Source organism: Schistocerca gregaria, chromosome 3, assembly GCF_023897955.1.
Source record: "Schistocerca gregaria isolate iqSchGreg1 chromosome 3, iqSchGreg1.2, whole genome shotgun sequence".
Lineage (NCBI taxonomy): Eukaryota > Metazoa > Arthropoda > Insecta > Orthoptera > Acrididae > Schistocerca > Schistocerca gregaria.
Window position 1 is genome coordinate 636,496,892 of NC_064922.1, and position 17,447 is coordinate 636,514,338.

At 43.9% G+C, this 17,447-nt stretch overlaps 1 protein-coding gene across 2 annotated transcripts in view; it reads right to left on the reverse strand.

Annotated features, from left to right (window-relative positions):
* Positions 1–768: 768 nt before the first annotated feature.
* LOC126355975 (dipeptidase 1-like) overlaps positions 769–17,447 on the reverse strand; it is a 746,627-nt gene continuing 729,948 nt past the window's right edge. For both annotated transcript variants that reach the window (XM_050006585.1, XM_050006584.1), the window contains exon 11: positions 769–1,299. In XM_050006585.1, coding sequence (XP_049862542.1) covers positions 1,171–1,299 — 129 coding nt within the window. In that variant the 3' untranslated portion in view covers positions 769–1,170. The remainder of the gene's footprint in view (positions 1,300–17,447) is intronic.

Below are 17,447 nucleotides of genomic sequence, written 5' to 3' on the forward strand. Positions count from 1 at the left end.
GTAAAATATAATAACAAGTTATCTAATTTTGTGTTTAGTACAAGTTCATTCCCATAAGGAGAAAAATATTTTATTATCCTCTATAGACATGTCCGTACGACCGAATTCAGTTCTTCATGTTGTATGTGAAGCACTTCATTAACAATGACATTCAGATACTTACTCTTTTATTCGGGAAGACCTCACGGTGGCTTAGTTCATTTCAAACCAGACATTCGTAGAAATTGAACTTTTACTGGTTTGAAGTGGAATGCTTCATTAACTTTCAGTCTGTTTAGCAGGTGCTCAATTTACCTCCGCGTTGTTTCGAAAGGACAGATACATGATTTCACGTTACAGATATTTTAACTGGGGTGTTTACGTATGCGCAGCCCTTTTAAAACGAAAAAGTAAGTGGTACTATATTGATAATTCTTTGGAAATGCATGTCATACAGCGGCCCCTGCAGAGATGGTAGGTATACTTACGCCATCGAAATATTTGACAACATTAATTGGTGATTTAATCTGATAGCCGTAATACGTAATATTGCTTATCAATTAGGGTTTCAGTTAATGACGGTGTCCAACAATAAGTACGTTCTGTAGTAACGACTGCAGAACTGCTGCCTACTGAATATCATTCTTCCCCCCAATTGCTGGATTTATAGAAATTTTTTTCTTCTACGTTTAAGAACGATTTGGAAGACACATAGATTCACGACCAGTGTTGTAACTGCAAGCACTGGTCGTTTTCATAATTTTATAAAACATTTAGAAACAACATAAGTCTAGCAATGTCTGTTATATTCAGTCAATCGTTACTTATTAGCGAATACAGCTGAAATGTATGATTCACTGAAAATTAGGCTCGAAATATTTATGTCTTGTGATAGTGAACATGGTAACAACTGCAAGGAACGTTCCATGTTTTCAGCACATGAGTCACATGCTCCGCTTGTGTGTTCCATTTCCAGCACGGGCATGGCGTACACTGTAGTCACTCCTCACACGGCCGATGCTAGTGGACGAGAAGGACGCCGGCAGCGTCTGCTCGGATGCCGAAGCCGAGGACTGCGGATCCGGTGGTGACTGTGGAGACGGCGGCGTCGACGCCTGAGTCCCCTGGGAAGTGACGCGGGTAGCGGATGCAGCAGGGGCTGCGGCGGTCGCAGGCGGAGCGCGCCGCGCGTCACAGCTCCATCTCGCGCTCGGCGCGGCTGATGTCGAAGGCGCAGGGAGACGCGGGGCCAGGTGTACCCGGCTCGGATATCAGCTCTTCCGACGGTTGGACTCCAGCCTCGCGCATCTCGTCTCGAACCTACAGCAAAACGTTCCGTTCAGCTTTTACCATCGAAACACGTATGCTTTAGAGAACAAAGTGCTAGATTCTAGAAGTAGAACGGTGACGGTGCTGAACCCAAGCCATTTTTTTTTCATTGGGACATTTTTCGTTATAAAGTGAGTACAGTATCAATAAGGCATCTCAGTTTTTATAAAGTCAAATCTACTGAACCATGTGTCGTGCAGTGACATAGTTTTGCAAGTACATTCAGTGCTGTATTTGGATACTGTCTGAAAATGCGTTGCGAATAGATTTTGCAGTGAAGAAGTAATACCCTGATGCCTGATGCTGAAGTTCGACTGCATGAACAGTGAAACTGTAGCAAGCGATAAATTTGTTCCATTCATCATTTTCGTGGGGATAAAGGTTTGACATTACGTACTAAGTTTCCTGGAAAGCAGCAGGTGTCTCATTCTCAAATACTGGATAAATAAATTTCGCCTACTGCATGGTTCCATTGACACTGCCTCAACGTGTAGCTTCTATGTAAACCGTTATATAGGTAACCTGATGTAATAATTCCCGGAGCAGCGGTTTAATCATACATATTGCTAGGAGAGCGCTATTCGTAATCCGATCACCTAGTCTCTTATGATATTGTCTCTCTGTAGACAATTCGTTTCAGCTTGCCACCCAAAGATCTAAAGGAATAAGGTCTGACCATGTTAGTGAATAAGAAACACGACCCTTTCAGACGATCCACCTTACGGTGAATGTTGCGTTTATATAATGTAATCTGGCGGCTAGAATGTGCAATGGCCCAGACATACTGGAGGGATATATCTCCTACCTGTTTTGAAGAACGTATTTAGGAAGGGGCTCTTCAAGTCAATGGGTAACACTGCACGCCAAAACAACATTGTCTTCCATAACGCACACAAATTTTCAAGAGAAATGTTCTTTGAGTATGTGGCCTTACGTTGGACCACCAACGTGAGTTACGAATGTTATTGATATCGTCAAGAGTGAAATTGGATTCATCAGTAAAAAGTATATATGGTCTTGCTCGCCAGTTTACAATCAGCCAACGGAAAAATTCCAGTCTTCTACTGTCATACCCTTCTCGACGGTGTTGGTTCCATTGTAAATGATAACTGTGTATTGTATATGCTTGTCACTGTCAAGATAGAGGACGATCTAGATTAATTCAGATACAGAGATGTAACTTCCAACATCCAAGATCGTTACTGTACAGCCTTTACTTTAAATGACAATAAAGGCTGTACAATAGCGATTTTGGCTGAAGTTGCACTTCTGTTTCTGTATAGTTACATACGTAACGTTTGCCATATTCTCGTACTGTAAGTAGAACACAGATTAAGAACACAGATACGTGTGAAATTGCTGCATAGACTTGTGGAAAAACTACGTTCCACCAACAAATAATGTGTTGTACTTTACCCACCGTCTTTTTCTTTGCTCGTTCGGACGATTTACGACATCTGGACATTACATTAGTATTATGCATTGTAGTACGAAAACGAATTAACAATATTGGCTACTATAATCTACTGTTAGCAATATGGAGGTCTGAAGCTTATCCGATCTGTAAATTCGGGTAGGCGCTGGCAACCTTTGGCACATCAGACAGTGTAGTATAATGCTTCTATAGACACAAGTGTTTTGGAGATCACCAGCTCGAGATTTTGACACTCTAAGGCGCTAATGGTACTAAATGTCGCACAATATCCGTCAGCAGGTTATCCAACAAATTTGTCAGTTGGTGCCAAGCAAAATAACTGCTTGCACTGCCAGCGCGTTATTGACCTGCTTAACTTGTGAAGCACTTTCTCTTGAATGAGTCATCAATATTTTATGTAATTGTAATCATTTGTTTTTACATGTACAACACATCTTATTTACATACTGAGATCTTGGCTTGTAGAGGTATGCCAGCAATATCACATGGATAATCACAACTATTGATAAAACTTAATGATTGTTGGCCGGCAATGGTTGAGTATTGGGTTGTATTCTAGGCATTCGTTTTGACGCATTCACTGAAATATTTCGTTCTGTTAGCCGGTTTTGACCACCACTGGCCATCATCAGAACAGACAACTATAGGATATCACCAGCCACGTGGGATTAGCCGAGCGGTCTACAGCGCTACAGTCATGGACTGTGCGAGTGGTCCCGGTGGAGGTTCGAGTCCTCCCTCGCGCATGAGTGTGTGTGTGTGTGTGTGTCTCTCCTTAGGATAATTTAGGTTAAGTAGTGTGTAAGCTTAGGAACTGATGACCTAAGCTGTAAAATCCTAAGAGATTTCACAAATATTTCAATTTTTTTATGTTCACCAAGCAATTATTTGTCAGCATTACAGTGCAGAATAAGTTGAGGGAGATTAGGCTCCGTAGACAGGAGTACGAATTTTGTTTTACCCTATGTCTACATTATGCAGCGTGCTGCACAATAGCAAGAGTGGACTACCCCGTTATACGAGGGCTGTCCAGAAAATAAGTTACGAGCGGTCGCGAAATGGAAACGACAAAGGAAATCCGGTAAAGCTTTGCAAAGATGTGTTTGGCAGTGTCTCTAGTATGACTCTAGGTACAATTATGTCACTCTTTTCATTCCTAAGCTCTTCGTGAGCGCGTAAAAATGTTATAGAAAGTAGTGTCTCCCGCCAAGTATGATAATTCTCTCCTGAAGCTATGCAACCAACATTACTTAACTGTCGTGCGGTTTCTTCTTCAAGACAATTCTCAGCCTCATTCTGCAGGGGCAATGAAGATGTTCCTGCCTCTTTTCAATTGGAAATCTTTGGTTACCCACAATACAGCCTGTAATTGTCTCCCACTATGTTTCATCTCTGCTGAAACGAACCGCTGGCTATGAAGACAACATTTTGGCACAGACAACGAGCTTCAAGCCAGCGTAGGGAATTGGCGGAAAGCACTGGTGGCTGCCTTCTATGATGAGGGTATTGTAAAGTTGGTACAACGATACGACGAATGTCTGAGTCAGAACAGCGACTACGTAGAAAAGTAGCTGAAAGGTGTAGCTAACTGTTACACATGAAACATTTCTGATTTTCACTGTGATTTTCGTTACGCGATCAATTGTAACTTACTTTCTGGACAGCCCTCGTATGAGGCAATTCATAAAATGTAACTACTTGGTCTGATGTTCTTCTTGCATACGTGGTAGGAGATACCATTATGTGTAACTTTCGTGAATGTAGTAAAATGCGCAATATTACAAATAAATAAATAAAATACAAAGAAAAGTTTTTAAAGTTTTATTGTCGTCAGAAGACCAATAGAAAACGTTAAATTTAAAACTAAGGCTTTTATAAAATTCCACTCAGTCACTTCCTGACCAATGTTTACATAGGTCCACATAGCAATTTAGCTCGTGTCTATTGCACTTGTAAATTTGTATCGTCACAAAGGAAACACACAGTAGCTACCATGAAATGACTCGACTATATCGTACTGCCGCTAATAACGGTGGGCCGTTCGGCGCAATTTCCAACACGGCGCTGCACATAAGTGGCGGCTCGCCGAAACGGCCAGAATAAATGCGGCTAATGAGTGAGACGGGACCGCACGCACATTGGCCAGCTCGGCCTGGGAAACACAGGTGCGACTGGCCACAAACAGTGTCCGGTGGCCAGATTCGGAGGAGAGGTTGGCAGTGTGGAGCGGAGAGCGCGGAGGGTGGGAAGAGAGGAGGGAGGGCAGCGAGAGGGTCCTGCGGTGACGCACCTCACCTCACCTCAACTCAGTCCGCTGGGCACGGCTGGCCGCCCGCTCCCGTGAATCAATACGGCACGCCCCGCGGACGGTGCCGGACCGTGCGTGTGCGTGCGTATGTGAGTGAGAGTGTGTGCGGTACCGTGTGTGTGCGGCCGCCGCCCTTCGCCCCTACACGTCTGCCCGCGCTACGCACCTGTTGGGTGGCGCAGTCCTGCCATCTGTCTGTCACCAGACCTCTACCTCTAACCGGTTTCCGCTGCACGCATCTTTCCACTTCCCTATAAAACCCGGGACTCTGACCTAACTGTCATCAGACACAGTTTTACAAAGCAATGATGCACTGGTTTTCTTCTTAAGTACGTATTTCACATACATATTTGCCATACTGTTGTACAGAGCCAGCTCGTGTGGCCGAGCTGTTCTAGGACCTTCAGTCTGGAACCGCGCTGCCGCTACGGTCGCAGGTTCGAATCCTGCCTAGGGCATGGATGTGTGTGATTCCCTTAGGCTAGTTAGGTTTAAGTAGTTCTAAGTATAAAGGACTGATGACCTCAGATGTTAAGTCACATAGTGCCCAGAGCCATGTGAACCATTTTTTGTTGTACAGAACGTGGAGCCAAATCTAAATTTTGATTGATACGTCTCTGTCAAGTAACATAGTTCGATGAGTCTTGGATGATGCACAGAATGAACCGCACTAGTGTTAAGTACAGCGCAGAAGATAACTGAAAGCAGTACACAATGAGATGAAATAAAATCTAAGTTTTATTCAAATACGGTAATTACAGAGATGCTATCACGATTGATGATGGTAACCTAGACATTACAAGAGACGGGACACCATACAAAATAGAGTGCATGGTCACCCCAGACAGCAATGAATGCTGTGCGACACGGGCCCGAAGTTGCCAAGGAGTCCTTGTGTAAGGTGTTCCGCTCATTCTCCACTGTATTAGATGATCGCTGGCACATGTGGACACACTACGTCTCCCATTGCGTCTCGCACCTGCTTGTTGGGATTTAAGTTGGGGAAACGGGTAGCAGAGTCCATTCGCCGAAAATCCTCTCGATCGAAAAGGTTCATATGGTTCTGAGCACTATGGGACTTAACTTGTGAGGTGATCAGTCCCCTAGAACTTAGAAGTACTTAAACCTAACCAGCCTAAGGGACATCACACACATCCAAGTCCGAGGCAGGATTGGAACCGGCGACGGTAGCGGTCTCGCGGTTCCAGACCGTACGGCCTAGAACCGCTCGTCCACCCCGGCCGGCTCCTTTCGTTCCAAGAAATCCTCCAGCAGAGCTGTTCGTGGGGTCGTGCAGTGTCAAAGACAAAAATGAAGTCAGGGCCTAATGCAATGCCCTTCCCCCCCCCCCCCCCCCCCCTCCCCTGTTGCCAATAGCCCTAGTGATGAAAAAGATCGCCCGAACACCATTCCTTGCCGACCTAGTGGCAAACATGAAGGCAGGCTACAGATCATTCTTTGCAGCCCATGGTATATTAATAAGCACGTCGTGCCTCTTGTAATATGTAGGGGACCATCAAGAATCTCAGTGACTTCAATGCAGTTATCTTTGTCTTTGAATAAAAGCGTCATTTCTATTTTTCTATTTGCATATTTTTTCAGGTACCCTATATTGGTAGGGAGAGTGGACAGAGTGACAGGAGATAGAGGGGAAAGTAGCAGCATAGGGAGAAACTCGTAATGTGCAACATGTAAGAGAGCAAGAAGTAATAATAAGAAGGGACAGTCAAGAACGGAGTGCTCTGATTAAAAACGGTGGTAAAACAGGGATGTAGTCTTTCGTGCGTACTGTTCAGTCTGTGCATCGATCAAGCACTGATGGAAATAAAGGGTAAATTAGAGAGTGGTATTAAAATTCAAGGTCTGATGACATTGGTATCCTGAGTGAAACCCAAGAAGAATTAAATAATCTGCTAAATGGAATGAACAGTCTAATGAGTACAGAATGTGAATTGAAAATAAATCGAAGAATCACTGAAGTAGCGGAAATGAGAACAGTAAGAGGCTTAACATCGGGATTGATGGTTACGAGGTAGATGAAGTTAAGCAATACCCCCCCCCCTTTCCAATGCAGCAAAATATCCAATGACAGATGAAGTCAAAAGGAGACTGGCAATGGCAAGGAGGCCATATCTGTCTAAGAGAAGTCTGCTAGTATGAGACATAGACCTTATTGTGATGAATATATTTCTGAGAATGTACTTCAGTACAGCATTGTATGACAGTAAAACGTGGAATGCGGGGATTTATGAGCATAGGAAAATCGAAGCATTGGAGATGTAGTGCTAGAGACCAATTTTTAAAATTAGGTAGACTGACAAGGTAAAGAGTAGGAGACGAAAGGAATATGTAGAAAACACAAGGAGAATGGACAGGTGATATGACATCTGTTAAGACAGCGGGGAATGACTTTCGTGGTTCTAGAGGAAGATGTAGATGGCAAAAACTGTAGGGAGAAGACAGAGATCTGAATACTAAGCAAATAATTGAGCGCTTAAGTTGCAAGTGTCACTATGAGATCAAGAGCAGGAGAGCAATTCATGGCGAGCCGCATCTGACCAGTCATAAGACTGAGGACTCATAAAAAAAGTAGACATGAAAGAGGAGGAACTCTGGAAAGCGGTCAATTTTCAGTGTATGTTGTTTCAATTTCTCAAACAAACACTTCATTTCATGCTTTCACTAGTAGCTGATTTTTGCCTCCTTCGTCATTTTCAAAATGTTATTTTTATCATAGTGACAAACTACAGCCACATAATATCATATCTTCATCATATTTGTGTGGAGAAAACTCCATATAATAGGTCTTCAACCAGTCTTTCTTACGATCGGTGTGTAACCTGCACAAGTATCACAGATATGAATTAATTACGCAAAACGAGAAAAATGCAACGCTCTACGCGAGTATTGCCACTGTCCCAGCCTATCCCATATGAATGTGAGCAATGAATATTGGTCACCAAATGCAACGTTCCGTTGGTTACGTGCTCTCTAACTGCCGCAGCCTTCAGTTTGTCTTACGAGCTGTATCTAAATTACTGGATTTAATACTCTAAATTTTTCAGCCGATGAGCCCTGCAACGATATTATGAAATATTGAATTGTGGAAAACTGGTAAGCCATGACTATACGTAGTTCTCGGACAGTTACGATTATTCATTCTCTTACATTATGTCAAACGAAAGATACTCTTAAACTTGTATAGTAATATTAAAAACAAAAAGTGGTAGCCACATTATCTGTTAGTAGATAATGCGCATACGACAGCTGTATGTGACATTTTAACTGGTTTAAAAATATTGGGAGTATTCTGTGATTTATCTAAGCAGTGCCGTAAACTAGGGTTTAAGGGTATATCTCTTCACAAAATACCGTCCTCATTGTGAGGCCTATGATTCCGAAAATAGTTTTCAATGTGTCCTAACATCGTTATTGAGACGTAATATCGTGAAGTAACTTTAGCATGATGTATGCTATGGTAGGGTAGAGGAAGGAAGCACACGTTATTGAAGGTTATGAAAAGAGGTAAATGAATGAGTGGCCATAGAGTCCTACAATAAATGCAGCAAACCAAAGGTCGCTCCTAAAATAACATATTTTGGACCAACCGATGTCTATAGCACAGTAGGTGAATTAATAAACTGAGACGGAACGTTCGGCTTCATAGAGCACCCATGTGAATCTATAATGTTACATTATGATCAGTTACTGGCCTGAGCTTCCAGATGGTGCACATCGACAGCGCAGAAAGATACGAATATATCTTCTTTTTGTGTTTACGTCGTACATTCTTACTTACATTGCGTGTGAGTTTCGTATAGGAGGTGTAATTTCGAGTTTATTTACTGTAATCGTAAATTCAGGCAGATTGTAGCGCAGTCGTTAGGCATTTGTACAGGTTAGTTCATACATTCTTTGCGTGTTTCCCTTCCGTTCACTAGGCACGGATTCGTGTTTCAGTAACTGCTGTTCAACATCGATTAGAATGGACAGGGAATGTGATTGCTGTGTTCGGCCTGTCGCTGTGGCCGAGCTGTTCTAGGCGCTTCAGTCAGGAACAGCGCTGCTGCTACGGTCACAGGTTCGAATCCTGCCTCGGGCATGAATGTGTGTGATGTCTTTAGGTTAGTTAGGTTTAAGTATTACTAAGTCTAGGGGACTGATGACCTCAGATGTTAAGTCCCATAGTGCTCAGAGCTTTTATTTTTGTTGCTGTGTTCGGATGAGGGCTGAGTTGGCATCCCTTCGCTCACAGCTGCAGGCGGCGCTGACCTCGGTCGAGCAGCTTGAGGCGGTTGCCAATGGACACTACTGTGGGGAGCTGGACTTGGGTATCACGGGAATGTCAACCTCGTCCCGTCTGTCCCCAGATAGGTCTGCCGCTGTGGTTGCCCCGGTTGCTGCCCGCATTGGGGCTGAGCCCTCGCCTGTGGTTGATTGGGAGGTCGCTCCAAGGCGTGGCAGACAGCGAAAGACGTCCCCAGAGGCTGATCAGAAAGCCTCCCCGGTCCGTCTGACAAACAGGTTTCAAGTCCTGTCTATGGCTGAGCCAGATGCAGCTGCCTGCCCTGTTTCAGAGGATGATTCTCAGCCTTCAAGGTCCGGGCAATCGCAGAGGGTGTGCTTATTGGTAGTTGGGAGCTCCAATGTTAGGCGCGTAATGGGGCCCCTTAGGGATATGGTGGTTAAGGAGGGGAACAAATCCAGTGTGCACTCCGTGTGCACTCCGGGTGGAGTCGTTCCTGATATGGAAAAGGTACTTCCGGATGCCATGAAGACCACAGGGTGCAGCCAGCTGCAGGTGGTGGCACACGTCGGCATTAATGACATGTGTTGCTTTTGATCTAACGAAATTCCCTCTGGACTCCAGCGGCTATCAGATTTGGTGAAGGCTGCCGGTCTTGCTTACGAGATAAAGCCAGAGTTCACCATCTGCAGCATCGTCGGCAGAACCGACTGCGGACCTTTGGTGCGGAGCCGGGTGGAGGGTCGGAATCAGAGGCTCAGACGGTTTTGGGACCGTGTTGGCTGCAGATTCCTTGACTTGCGCCATAGGGTGGTGGGGTTTCGGGTTCCGCTGAATAGGTCAGGAGTTCACTACACTCAGCTGGCGGCTACACTGGTAGCGGAGGCTGTGTGGCGTGGACTGGCCGGTTTTTTAGGTTAGAAGGCCTCGGGAAAGTACGGGCTGGGCTGCAATCTCAAAGGGTGCATGGCAAATACAGGACGTGGTTGGATGAAGGAACACCCGGAATTGTATTTGTAAATTGTTGTAGTTGTGGTGGGAAAGTCCCTGAGCTTCAAGCGCTAATAGGAAGCACAGAAGCTGAAATCGTTATAGGTACAGAAAGCTGGCTAAAGCTTGAACTAAGTTCTGGAATAATTTTTACGAAGTCTCAGACGGTGTTCAGGAAAGATAGATTAGGCAGAATTGGTGGTGGAGTGTTTGTGTCTGTCAGTAGCGGTTTATCTTGTAGTGAATTCGAAGTAGATACTCCGTGCGAATTGGTAAGGGTGGAGGTTACACTTGGCTCCGTCTACCGACCCCCAGACTCCGATGACATAGTTGCTGAACAGTTCAGGGAAAATTTGAGTCTCGTAACAAATAAATACCCCACTCATACGGTTATAGTTGGTGGGTTCCTTAACCTTCCCTCCATATGTTGGCAAAAATACTTGTTCAAAACCGGTGGTAGGCAGAAAACATCTTCCGAGATTGTCCTAAGTGCTTTCTCCGAAAATTATTTCGAGCAGTTAGTCCACGAACCCACGCGAATTGTAAATGGTTGCGAAAACACACTTGATCTCTTAGCCACAAACAATCCAGAGCTAATAGAGAGCACCTTGACTGATACAGGGATTAGTGATCACAAGGGCGTTGTAGCTAGGCTCAATACCGTTTCTTCCAAATCCACCAGAAACAAACAAAACATAATTTTATTTAAAAAAACGTATGAAGTGTCACTAGAAGCGTTCCAATCTTCATTCCTTCAGAACTGACTATGAAAATGTAGACGAGATGTGGCTCAAATTCAAAGATATAATAGCAACAGTAATTAAGAGATTCATACATCATAAATTGCTAAGAGATGGAACTGATCCCCCGTGGTACACGAAACAGATACGAACGCTGTTGCAGAGGCAACAGAAAAAGCATGCGAATTCCAAAAGAACATTGTCTACAATTTACAAACACGAGAGTTGGTACGGACTTCAATTCGAGATGCCTTTAATAGGTTCCACAACGAAACATTGTCTCGAAATTTGGTAGAAAATCCGAAGAAATTCTGGTCGTATGTAAGGTACACAAGCGGCAACACGCTGTCTATACCTTCGCTGCACAGTGCCGATGGTACTATTACCGACGACTGTGCCGCTAAAGCGGAGTTATTGAAGGCAGTTTTCAGAAATTCCTTCACCAGTGAAGACGAATGGAATATTCCAGAATTTGAAACACGAGCAGCTGCTAGCATGCGTTTCTTAGAAGTAGATAGGGTTTCCGAAACAACTCAATTCGCTTGATACGGAATAATCTTCAGGTCCAGATTGTATACCGATTAGGTTCCTTTCAGATTACGCTGATACAGTAGCTCCCTGCTTGGCAATCATATACAACCACTCGCTCACCGATAGATCTGTACCTACAGGTTGGAAAATTGTGCAGGTCGCACCAGTGTTTAAGAAGGGTAGTAAGAGTATTCCATCGACATACAGACCTATATCATTGACATCGGTTTGCAGTAGGGTTTTGAAGCATATACTGTATTCAAACAGTATGGACCCCCTCGAAGGGCATGATCTATTGATATGTAATCAGCATGGTTTTAGAAAACATCGTTCTCATGCAACGTAGCAAGCTATTTATTCGCACGAAGTAATGGCCACTATCGACAGGAGATTTCAAGTTGATTCCGTATTTCTAGATTTCCGGAAAGCTTTTGACACCGTTCCTCACAAGCGACTTCTAATCAAGCTGCGGGCCTATGGGGTACCGTCTCAGTTGTGTGACTGGATTCGTGATTTCCTATCATGAAGGTAGCAGTTCGTAATAATAGACGGCAAATCATCGAGTAAAACTGAAGTGATATCAGGTGTTCCCCAGGGAAGCGTCCCGGGACCTCTGCTGTTCCTGATCTTCATAAATGACCTGGGTGACAATCTGAGCGGCTCTCTTATCTTGTTCGCAGATGATGCTGTAATTCACTCTCTAGTAAGGTCATCCGAAGACCAGTATCAGTTGCAAAGCAATTTAGAAAACATTGTTGTATGGTGTGGCTGCTGGCAGTTGACGTGAAAAAACGAAACGTGAGAGGTGATCCACATGAGTTCCAAAAGAAATGCGTTTGAATTCGATTACTCGATCAATAGCACAATTCTCAAAGCTGTCAATTAAACTAAGTACCTGGTTGTTAAAATTACGAACAACTTGAGTTGGAAAGACCACATAGGTAATATTGTGGGGAAGCCGAGCCAAAGGTTGCGTTTCATTGGCAGGACACTTAGAAGATGCAACAAGTCCACTAAAGAGACAGCTAACAATACACTCGTTCGTCCTCTGTTAGAATATTGCTGCGTGGTGTGGGATCCTCACCAGGTGGGATTGACGAAGGACATCGACAGGGTGCAAAAAAGGGTAGCTCGTTTTGTATTATCGCGTAATAGAGGAGAGAGTGAGGCAGACATGATACGCGAGTTGGGATGAAAGTCATTAAAGCAAAGACGTTTTTCGTCGCGGCGAGACCTATTTACGAAATTTGAGTCACCACCTTTCTCTTCCGAGTGCTAAAATATTTTGTTGAGCCCGACCTACATAGGTAGGAATGATCATCACAATAAAATTAGAGAAATCAGAGCTCGAACAAAAAGGTTTATGGGTTCGTTTTTCCCGCGCGCTGTTCGGGAGTGGCATGGTGGAGAGATAGTATGATTGTGGTTCGATGAACCCTCTGCCAAGCACTTAAATGTGAATTGCAGAGTAATCATGTAGATGCAGATGTAGAAGAAGTGTGGAACGATGTTACAGAAAATGGATGAACGCTCACACATTCAAGCCAAGAAATAGTGGAGGAAATTTCCGAATTAATTGAATACTGTATGGAATACAGATTATAAGAAATGAATTGAAATGAAAAAGTAATTTATTAAGGCACTGTAAAATGATTCAAAGGCAGTAATGGAAAAATCTATTATACTCGGTGATCAAAAAGTCATTATAAATCTGAAAACTGAATAATTCAAGGAATAATGTAGATAGAGAGGTCCAAATTGACACACATGCTTGGAATGACATGGGGTTTTATTAGAACCGCAAAAATACAGAAGTCCTACAGATGGCGCTTCATCTGATCAGATAGCAATAATTGGCATAACATTGTAAGACAAAGCAAAGATGATGTTCTTTACAGGAAATGCTCAATATGTCCACCATCATTCCTCAACAGTAACTGTAGTCGAGGAATAATGTTGTGAACAGCACTGTAAAGCAAGTCCGGTGTAATGGTGAGGAATTGGCGTCGGATGTCCTCTTTCAGCATCCCTAGAGATGTCAGTCGATCACGATACACTTGCGACTTCAGGTAACCCCAAAGCCAATAATCGCACGCACTGAGGTCTGTGGACCTGGGAGGCCAAGCATGACGGAAGTGGCGGCTGAGCACACGATCATCACCAAACGACGCGAACAAGAGATCTCTCACGCGTCTATCAATATGGGGTGGAGCACCATCCTGTATAAACATCATACGTTCCGGCAGGTGTCTATCAGCCAGGCTGGGGATGATGCGATTCTGTAAAATATCGGCGTACCTCTCACCCGTCACGGTAGCAATTACAAAACCAGAATCACGCATTTCCTCGAAGAAAAAGGGCCCGATAAGGAGATGTGGTAAATCCAACCCATACCGTGACTTCCTCGTCGTGCAATGGAGTTTCATCGACAGTTCTAGGGTTTCGGTATCCCAAATTCTGCAGTTGTGGGCATTGACAGGCCCTCGGAGCGTGAAATGAGCTTCCTCGCTCCACAACACTACTAATGCCCTCCGCTTCAGTAAATCGCCACGTAACAGTTCATGATGCCGACCGATTTTGTACGGATAGCATCGGAGGGTACGCTCAAGTGCCAACCAAACAGTAGTGTATGGAATGCCGGTGCGACGTGCGACTACACGAGGGCTGACTTCCCCGTGCATAGTCGAACCCGTTACATCTTCATTTTTTCCTGAACTGTCCTAGCAGCATTACGGCTTGTGCTCGGTCGGCCACTACGGGGCTTATCGTCTAAACAACCTATGGCTTCGAACTTCGAAATGATTCTCGCCACAGCTGCATTTGTCAACGGACCTTTATCCGTTCGAATCCCCCTCTAGCGATATGATCGTAACGCTAAACTAGCACATTCCCCATTCTGAAAACACAGCTTCACTAAAAGCGCCTTTTCAGGTATCGTCAACATGCTGCGACTGCTGGCGCATCTGATTCTCTCCCTCATTACAGCTGCTTTTATACACGATTGTCATGCGCAGTCACGGACGTTTTGCTGTCCAGCACCATCAACGAACATTTTGTGAACTTTGTTTTCTCTTTTTGTTCTAATAAAACCCCACGTCATTCCAAGCATGTCTGTAAATTTTTACCTCTCTATTTACATTATTCCGTGGTTTATTAGGTTTCCAAATTTATATTGACTTTTTATCACCCGTTACATAACCCACAAACAAACATATTCGGAATTACCGAAGCGAAATGGAGGAGGAGATTACTGTTTAACGTGCTCTCGACAACGAGATAATTAGAGACGGAGCAGTAGCTCGGACTAGGGAAGGACAAGGAAAGAAATCGGTCTTGGCCTTTCAAAGAAACCATCCCGGCATTGCCTAATGTGATTTAGGAAAATCACAGAAAACCAGCCGGACGCGAGTTTGAACCGTACTCCTCGCGAATGCGAGGCCAGTGTGCAAACCCCTGCGCCACAGAGGAATGTCTCGTGGAATTCTAAAGATGTAATGTGAACCAAATATTGAATGGAATCAGCAGATTAAGCAACATTTTCAAAGATGAAATATCAAATTTGATAAGTTAGGCGAACAAATGAACTTATAAAGTCTTAATCATGATGTAATATGGTGGAGACTTTGAGAATGTGATGCGTATTATCATTCGATTGGGTCGTAAATTTCAGACTAATACGTAGAAGTAAAATACTTGAACATCGAAGAACGAACATAAAAATTATCTGAGTAAATCAAAACTTTGTATGATGACAGAGAAGTGTCGCGAAGTAGGATTATTAACAATTTGGACGAGGACAAAAGAGACTGAAAGGAGAGAACGAGGTCTGTATATTCCGTAGACCCTTACATCGCTATACATTGTGCGGTAGCGTACTTACATACTTCGCCACGTCCTTAAGCAGCGAAGGAGGAAGCCAAATAGGACGAAAATATAATTCTATGCCGCGGTTACAGGCTGACACACTAAAAGACAATTACACCTGAATGAAATCTGCAGGTGTCCATACCATGGACTGATCAACCAGAGCATCATGACCTCCAACCTAATAGCCAGTATGTCCACATTTGGCACAGATACCAGCGGTGATGCGTCGTGGAATGGAAGCAATGAGGCCTTGGTTGCTCGTTGGATGGAACTGGCACCACTTCGGCACACACAAGTTACCCAGTTCCTGTTAAATTCGTGGAGAAGCGCAATGAGTTTTGACGCCATATACAGTCACATCCAAGATGTGGTTGATCGGGTTCAGTTCAGAAGAGTTGGTGGCCAGCACATGAATTGGAACACGCCACTGTATTCCTAGAACCACTCCATCATAGTCTTGACACCTTTTGCATGGGGCACTATCTTGTTGAAAAATGACAGTGCCTTCGGGAAACGTGATCGCCATGTGGGCTGCAACCATTGTACGACACATCTCGGACCTCATGGTGCCTTCTATGATCTGCACTTGGCACACAGATTCCCATGCGAAAGGTACCCACAGCAGAATTGAGCCGCCGCCAGCTTTCCTCTGTCAGGCTGTACAGGTGTCGAGAATCTTTTCCCCTGGAAGACGACGCATTCGCGTTAACACTTGGTTTAAGAATAACGAAAGAGGATTGTGTACGTGGGAGTGCCCTGGAGGCACTGTAAGGTTTCAGATTGTTTAGATATCGATAAGACAGAGATTTCTAAACATAATTTTAAGCTGTCATATCCAGGTGTGACAGCCATTACACATTATCATATTCTTAGAGCTAAGTTGCACTTGATCAGTCTTTTACAAACTCTATTCGCGCGGAAATATCATTTAACTCAACAAATCGCACATTTTCGCATTGGCAGTTTAAATAACAACATAAATATCCCTGATGAAGTGAAGGGAGACAGCGGAATACCTCTCAAGGTCGACTTAGCTTTAAGAAGACGACGACGTATAATGATTGTCACACACTGAACAACATTTAGCACCAGCTAAAGATGGCTTGTCAGTGATCCGGAACCGGTAATCAATACAGAAAATTTGCGATCTTTACGTAGAATTCTTATCAACACACCTTTTAAATCAACAGATCACGAATCTCCCTTTTGATACAGAATAACAAAGATAATAGGAAAATAGAATCTTACGTCGGACCAGTAGGTCTGGAGGGTTTGAAAATCCGATCGAAGCCACGTTCATTGGTGACGGAAAAAGTGACTTCCTTACATTATTTTCCCCATCAGACATGCCGCTGACGCGCTTGTATTCATTAACTCACGACAAATGATGTATCGTAGTCGCTCAAGCTGATATAGTGCGTGTCTTACACCGGTACTGTGTAGACATCTACAACATCGATGAGTCCAGTGAAACCTTTCAGCATCTTGGATATGACATTTACACCTGAACATAATACTTCGCTTTTAGCAGCCTTTCAACCTGAGGAAGTTAACAAACTTATTGTATGATCGCCTTCTCGAAAGTCCTCAGGTACAGACGGACTTCCCAAGGAATTTTACACGCGCTTTTGGCCACTGTTAGAAGCTACCTTTTGAATGAAGTGTTACAGGCTACAGCAGTGCCGACCTCGTTAAAAGTGGGAAAAATAGTTTTAATCCCTAAATGCACTGGAACGGCTGCCTCTGACAGCTTTCACACACTTCCTTTGTAAAACTTTCATTGTAAGACTTTGGCGAGGGACATAGTAGGATGCCGGCTCTGATCGAGACGACTGTCACAAAATATCGAAGCTGCGTACCTAGTCATACGATTCCTACCCCTTTAGTCGAGTGTGGTGACGTGGTTTCTATTAATGCAGTAACTTCCGTTAAATGTGCTCTTGCTTTTCTAGAGTTCGATAAGGCATTTGATCGTGTTATTCACGACTTTCTCCGTCGGATTCTAGAGACAGTTGGTTTCAC